The sequence below is a fragment of the Loa loa genome, assembly GCF_000183805.2.
Source record: "Loa loa unplaced genomic scaffold supercont3.120, whole genome shotgun sequence".
Lineage (NCBI taxonomy): Eukaryota > Metazoa > Nematoda > Chromadorea > Rhabditida > Onchocercidae > Loa > Loa loa.
Window position 1 is genome coordinate 34,958 of NW_018108300.1, and position 8,099 is coordinate 43,056.

Below are 8,099 nucleotides of genomic sequence, written 5' to 3' on the forward strand. Positions count from 1 at the left end.
ATATATAATATAATATATGTATATATATATATATATATACATATATATATATATATATATAATGTATATATGTATATATGTACATATGTATATATGTATATATATATACATAATACATGTAATATAGATAATAGAATAATATACATGCAATGGTAATAGGGACATCAAAAAAGAGTAAATAAATATATGAATCAAAAAAAAAAGAAAAAAAAACTAGGAAAGGAATTACAGCACAGCTGCAACCATCCCCAGATAAAAAAAGTTATGATCCTAAATATTTGGGTTAGAAAAACTCATAACTTCTAAACTTATCGAGAATTTGGAAACCACATAAGCTATGAACTTTTTATAGTGAAATGCCTTCAGAAGCATTAGTTGCACTATCGATATGTTGAATACTGCCATGCCATTTTGCTAAATCGTGTATACCGCCCTCTACAGATATTGGTTTGACGCTTTTAGGTAAATCACCGTCCGTTGGGATCGAAAGGTTGATTAATTCATTTCTTGGTTTTGGTGGTGTTCCATTATGAATCTGATCCTGTCGAAACGAAACTGAAACACTATTATCAAAATTTGTCAAACCATGTGAGATAGAATGGTGTCGCGGAGAATCTTGACAACTGGCTTCATCAGTGACATGAAAAATTAGAAGGTTCGCTGCTGTGCTTGAAACTGATTCTTCGTTGATTGGACCCAATTCGATATTTACATTTTCACTACTGTTTTCCTGAAGCAAGTCTTCTTTTAGTCTTATTATTTTGTGGAAATATGTTTGATTCTCCACCTTCATAAATATGATACTAAGAAAAGTTTCAGGACACCTCATTAATCTGTTGGGAGTCAACGACTTCCACTTCATGCGTTTTCAGTAAGCCATACAATAAAATTCCTTGCGTGTTCCCAAATAAAGTGCAGTAGCTGTGAAGAAATGTTTATTATAATAAATATTAAGGACCAAATATCACTCACCGATCTTTGCCTATGATGTCCGAATTGGTACTTTAACTTGCGCTGCTCTACTTTTACGGCAATACGCTTCTTGAAATTTTCAACACCTATAACTTATGATAATTGCACCATAAAAAATTTAACTGAAATTAAGTGTGTGAAACAAAAAAGAAATTATGATATTTCACTTCCTAGAAAGATAAAACTTGCTACCTGGTATGCGTATCAAAAACTCACAAAATATGCAAGAACAAAGTTATGAAGAACAACAAATTCACATTAATTACGAAAAGATGCATGATAGACATCAACATGTCGTATCTGTAGTCAAAAGTGTCGCTCTCTTATGTGAGGTATATCGCTGAGATGATCAGAAAGAATTTTGCCCCATCATATGGCAAAGATAAAAAGAGGATCGATAAAAAGAAGGAAAAATTCAAGATATATAAAAAGAATGACGGGTAGAATACCGATAAGATGATTCGTCCAGTAACAGCCGTAAGAAACGACAACTCAAACATTTACCAGCTGTAGGAAGGTAGAAATTAACGAAGTGTTTTACAAATGAATAAAACGTAACTGAAATGAACTTACTATCAGAGAAATTAAATCCTTTCATATCATCTTCTACAACAGGTGAAATATCCTCTGGCATTTTCTTTAGCTGCAAGGAAGCATTTGTTACTACTTCATTTCGTTTATGATTATCCAGTTTTTCAGGACGCACCCAATGAGCAGTTGACGATTCGTCATTTTTATGGAAGTTACTTTCAAGCAGGGTCTCGTTAATACTATTCGTTACCTGCAATAAAACATATGATTCAGTAGTATTTAAAAAAATGGATGAATGAGAAACAGTTACTTAATGACCTAGTTACAGCCAGCACAGAGAGCGGAGAAATAATAAAACATACCAGAATAACGTCCGCATAAAATTCATACAAAGCTCTTTGATGCACAGCATCAACAGCCTGAACAGCTAATTCTGATGCACCGTTGAATAATGCAAAGTATAAACCATTCAGAGATTCTAACAGATACTGCGACGAGATTCGCAATCTTGGTTTCCTGCAAAATACTTTTTTAGTAATTTTGCAAAATCAATTTCTGTTCTTTACGTTAAAACCAATATCAAGGAGTGCCTGAATTAAAAAGATCACTTTGTCAGCCATAGAAGTGATGGCAGGAGGAAGTAAAAATCACAGGTCATACGTGAGATCGTAAGAGCAATTATAATTGCATATTGACATTTCAACAGAACAATGCACTGAGGACTACGTTTATTCGAAAATCATGGAAATGCATTAATGAATTCCCGAGCAAAATAAAGTAGGAAAAATTTAAAAACCCAAGGGCTACCAACATACTTTGAAAAATCATCTGATTCTTTAAAATGAAAATTGCTGCCAAAAACTCGTAGCCCCAAAGCAGTTTCGCGAAAAGTAAACCCGCTTCGACAAATAGCTATAGTACTCAAACATATATTTTGACATATCACATCACGAGATAACCTACAGAGACACCCGTTCACCTGAAAAAGAAAAGAAAGTAATTTATAGGCTGGATCACTGAAAAAGAAAAACTGCTAGTTGTTCGTCAATTCACTTAAGAATCTATTTTTCATATTTTAATCAAAAACCAAGGCATGATTCATAAAAACTTACAGACTTTAATAGACGAGTCAATACTGTTTGCCTATTTTGTGGAATAATCCTATCTACCGACTTGTAAGGACCGATCCGTACAGTTTTCTGCAAATTAAATAAGCTAAAGAACATAAGAGATACACAAGTTCCGAAAAAGATATATATATATATATATATATTTTTTCAGCAGCATTTTATTTTAATCATTTCTCTCTCTTTTTCACTCTCTCTCTCTCCCTTATATATGAAATTAAAATAAGGTGCTCAATTGCTTTGTAAAATGAAAATTCTATTACTTGTACAAATGCGGGTGTTCCAGGTTTCAAGACAATATCTGAGGTAAGACTGAGCTTCTTTGGATCATGATATACACTCGGGAAACGTGTGGATGGTATCCGAATCTTGAAAATATGTGGGATGATTCAGATATTAAGAAGAGAGAACAAAAAGATTAAAGCTTATTGCAGATATGTTTCGAAATTACTGGAAAAAAATAAAACTTGTACTATAAGGGAATTCGACGTTAAAGTGCCACTTTTGAAGTCTTCGAATAAACAAAAAATAAAAGAATCGTATTGTTCTGCTTTAAGATATCTACTGTTGCAATACCTATTGTGTTCACTCCTTATCCCAGTCCATAATGATTCAGCAACTTAACAAAGAAAAAGTAGGAAGTTTTCTGTAACACAAGTCACATTTTAGCAGCGAATGTATTTCAAAAAACAACAGGAGAGTATCAATCTTTGCTATTATTGATCCGTATATTAAAGACTATTAAGAGAGTGACCAAATGATTCAACAAATTGAAACTTATAAATTAAAAAAAAAGCAGAGGACAAAAAAGCAATGAACTTGACTTTACAAAATATTTACTTCTTCTACTTTTTTTGTCATTGAATCGGATAAAACACCACCAGCAAGTATTTCTTCATTGTACATAGCAAGAAAGAACGTTTCAAACATGGAAACTGATTTCCTTTGGCGTTTAGCTAGTGCCAAAAGATAGATATGTATTAATGATGGAATGCACTGCAACACGAAATAGCGTAATATACCTGAAATTGATTATCTGAGAAAACTGTAAACATATCTTTCCTTTCCTGAGTCGTTTAGCTATGTACAGAAAATGAAGCATATTTTATGTCAAAAAGACGGTAAGTAGAACTAAACCATGTTTGCAAGCTGTATCCGAAACATATAATCTTCAATTTAGTGAAGTAAACTGTTTAATGTTCTAATGTGATCACGGAAAAGATGAATTTTTCAATTTCATTTGGTTCCGAAATTTTCGTTTTGATATTCATTTCTATGATAAAAAGCAACATGAAAAATAATTGATATTTGAATATTCGTAGGAATTATATTTATCATTACCGCTTAGGATGTTAACCCACAACCACGTTCTACAACGTGCATGAAATGATGCCTAGCAAATCGAACTGTGCCATTTTTTATGAAGAAATAATCAACAGTTCGATCCAATGTGTCTCAAACCATGTTTATTAGTTTAAAATTATACAGAAAAGTAACCTCCACGATAATAACATGCAAGAAGTTGTGCTACAACCGGCTGTATCAGGTCAACATCAGCGTAGTTACAACTGAGATAGCTGATTAAATAGTGAGTTTTATGGTTTTCATGAGTTAACTGTGCCCGTTCATATTCCACATCTTTCAATGCCTGCTTCGCTGTATCACTTTTCCATCGTTCGTTCAAATCAGTGAGCCAATCTTGTAATTGGTCACTATTCATTGCAGCTGAAAAACTATTAGGATAAAGACAATGACCCATTATTAGTATCGATAAACGAAAGATAACGAGTTGCGATGCGTAATCGAACGATCTCATGGTAATTCCAAATGGACATATAAAGAGCAAGGAAATCTCAAATTTACCACTCTAATATCGACGAAGGTAAAATATTTAAGGAATACTTGCTTGAATAGAAAATTTAAAACGAAAAGAGTAATTTATTCATTTACACGTTGAATATATCGTTAGCACTTTACTGATCAGCCCTGAAAAGGACCACTGCACGACAAAGTCACTATCCGCCAAAGCATTTCATCCAATCATTTTACACGCAAATTCTACACTTGTACTCTTATCTTTCTGTAAAACAAAATTCAATGAACTCTCAGCACCGGTCAAAGGTCAAATCACAACGGCAGTTCAAGAGAGGACTAACTGCAAACCAAAAATTTCAAAAGCCCTCACCTCCCTGTTTCCAGTCAAATCCAAAAATGCAAAATAATTAACACGGCCATGCAATGAAGCAATGAAATCTCATGAGTAAAGTAATTTAAAAATGCAAAGCATATGAAAAGTATGATTGATTAAATTTTGCAAAAATTAAATGTAAAAAGTGTTATTTGATTTCAAAACTTTCCACATCACTTCAAATAGCATTTGAAAACAAAAAATAGAAAAGAGATAGAATAAAAGAAGAGAAATAAAGTATTACAATGATATTTTGTTATTATTGTTTGGATGACATCAATAAATCTCTAACCATTAACTTCTTGCTAATAGTTTTTGTTATAAACGCTAACAATTATTTGTGAACATTTCATCTGACGTCATCACAATTACTTATTCTTCCATTCATCCACTGTTTATTCATTTTAATTCACTTTTAATAGGAAATAATTTATTCCAACAATTATTTCGAATTAAATTTTTAAATTTTTCTGTTATTACAGAAAATTTCCTGTCAAAGCAAATATTATATTAACGAAATCTCAAATTAAATTTTAATTAAAAGAGAAATTTTCGATGGATTGAACTTGAAAAAATTATTTCTTAAATTGCATTAAATAACAATAATATTTGATTATTTTGCATAAATACTTAGCAAATTTTAATGCATTCTTTGTGATAAAATAAAAATTCGATTTGTAAAAAAAAAACGTAAAAAACGCAATAAAACATAAGTTTAGGAAAACTGAAGGAATAAAGAGGAAGGATGACAATAACATGTCACTTGCAATAGCTATTGCTATGACAATGATAGTTGACGTCATTCTATAATCTGATTGTTGACACTTGCCGAAAAATTTTTAATTTTTCTTTTTATCTTTATCTTACTATATTCATTGTAATTAAATTAGGGATTTGAAGTCTTAGCATAATCATGATAATTAAATCAAAACTAAATTACCTGATGTTTTGGTGCATTCATGGTAGTTAAATTCAAACACTTAAATTCTTAGCATATTTATGGTAGATAAATTAAAATATCTGAAGTCTTAATATATTTGTGATACTTAATTTTGGAAAAGAGAAATTCGAATTTCAAAATTAAGTCACAGAATTGGTAATAGAAAAAAAAATTAGCAATTTACGAAAAGTTTATTTGAATACTTTACATTAAAAATTATTTTTTCATCAAATTATTTTGTTAGTTTCTTCCAAAAAAATCTTCAACTCTGTCTTTTTTTCTTTTTTTTGGCCAACTTTCTTTCATTTCACACTTTTTCGATATTCCAAACATTAATTTACATTTTATCACATATCATTCTAACAATTATATTTATTGATAATTGCTTATTTTGCTATTAATTCTTGTCAATTTTAGCCAAGTATATCTTCTCTATAATTTTATCACTAATTATACCTGTGAGCTATTTCAATGCAACAATTTCATGAGTAATAATCGATATACTAGTAAATTGGAATTCGAATATTCGTAACCGGAATCGTAATATTGATAAATTATAGTCGAGATATAAATAAGTTACAATCAGAATACCAGTGAATTAGAATCCCGAAATTCGTAAACCGATATTATAATATCTGGATTGGAATCAATGGATGCCAGTAAACTAAAATTCAAATATTCATGATCGTAATATCAGTAAATTACAATCGGGATATAAATAAATTAAAATCAGGGTATCAATAAATTGGAATTCCGATTTACACTTCCGGTTGCAATTGAACAAAAATAATTCACCACTGCTAAGTAAATATTTTGTATTGAATAATACTTTTATTTGCAAAAAAAAAAAAAGACGAATGATTTGGACATTTTTCCGGAAAAACATAAGTTAAATGTTAAGTGAACTTTAACCTTTTAGTGATATTTACCATGTTTTGGTGGAATTTTGTTATCACTTCACGAAATATAATGCAAACATTTTGAAAATGTTAATGAGATGAAAATTTCAACATTAAGGTATTTCGATAGTGTATAGGTCAAAAATCAAGTTTTCGTTATTTTTCAAAAACCAAACATTTCTAGAAGAAGATTCAATCGGAATGGATTAGTTACTAAAAAGTGCAAATAATTAAAATTTAATAAATTAAGAGAAGCCGAATATCTAATTTTATATTCAATTTCATATTTATACTCAAATATTAATTGAATGTCAATATACTACATTTCCAATTTGCTTTACTTTATCTATCATATAATTTGATTTATCGAAATTACTTTATTTCATATTTTTTAAATTCAAATTTGTCCAAAAAATAATTATTCATTCAATAATAGGCATATAAACCAAATGATTGTTAGCATATATTTTGTTTTGTTTATACGAATTTATTCATTAAATAGCCCTAATTGATTAATCAATGTCTAACTACTCATACTATTATAGTTTTCAGAAATAATTTCAACTTTTTTACCACATATTTTTCATTGTCCAATTAAAATTTTCAATGTACTGTTAAATTAAATTAAAATTTGAACTAAAAATGTACAATGTATTATGGTTTCCATTGGTTATTTTTCATATGATTAAATAATTAAGTATTTTGAATAGAAAATAAATCAATTTGAATGATGAAGTTAAATGATCGGATTGGATGAAATAGTCAAAGTTTCGTAAAACTTTAATCAAACCAATAATTCCTGTATAATATTTCAATCACTAATCGATTATTAATTAATCACTTTTGTTAATCAAACTTACTGAACAAATTTTGAAAATTTCCAATTTTCTAATCACAACAATAATTAATTTCAATATAATTATTTACTATTAATTAGCCTAAAATTTCGTAGTATCTATCTGCATCTTAAGCATCTACCTGCATTCATACCTGCACCTTAATTAAATCGCATGTTTACAACTCTAATTAATCGATAATTCTATTATTCACTTTTAAGAGATTTTAGTTTTTTTTTAAATTATTTTAATTCAAGTAACAACTTTGCTACATTTTAATGCTAATGTACTTTATCAATTCATACTTTTATTCTGTTGCAGATAATATCGATAAGACTAAGATTAATTAATTGCATGTTTAAATTTGCAGGCATATAAAACTGTTGAAGTATTTCATCAGTAAGGAATTCTTTTCCCTTTAAAGAAAATGACACCGAGTTACTTAATTATCGGCAAATTAATTAATTAGTTTTAAAGCATGTCCGTTACTTTTCTCAACTCTTTCATTCGTGACTTAGTGTAAAAGTAAATTTTTGTTCCTTGTACTTTTATTCAAAAAAAAGTTTTAAACTTAAATGCATTACAATTCATTTTAAAGTTTTTTTC

The 8,099-nt window shown here is 29.3% G+C and overlaps 1 protein-coding gene across 1 annotated transcript; it reads right to left on the minus strand.

Annotated features, from left to right (window-relative positions):
* Nucleotides 1-339: 339 nt before the first annotated feature.
* LOAG_10693 (hypothetical protein) lies at nucleotides 340-4,361 on the minus strand. The gene is made up of 9 exons (XM_003146217.2): nucleotides 4,128-4,361; nucleotides 3,471-3,652; nucleotides 2,894-2,998; nucleotides 2,616-2,702; nucleotides 2,319-2,482; nucleotides 1,866-2,019; nucleotides 1,546-1,753; nucleotides 973-1,058; nucleotides 340-730 (listed from the first exon to the last, which is right to left on the minus strand). The coding sequence occupies exons 1-9, from the start codon at nucleotides 4,348-4,350 to the stop codon at nucleotides 347-349; spliced, it is 1,593 nt and encodes a 530-aa protein (XP_003146265.1). The 5' UTR covers nucleotides 4,351-4,361; the 3' UTR covers nucleotides 340-346.
* Nucleotides 4,362-8,099: the final 3,738 nt, after the last annotated feature.

Coding starts and splice junctions, on each gene's coding strand:
- LOAG_10693 (XM_003146217.2), bottom strand. CDS start 4,350: ATGAATAGTGACCAATTACAAGATTGGCTCACTGATTTGAACGAACGA. Junction 3,653..4,127: donor TGCATGTTATTATCGTGGAG/GTTACTTTTCTG, acceptor AATCAATTTCAG/GTATATTACGCTATTTCGTG. Junction 1,754..1,865: donor TTTATGCGGACGTTATTCTG/GTATGTTTTATT, acceptor GTTTTATTGCAG/GTAACGAATAGTATTAACGA.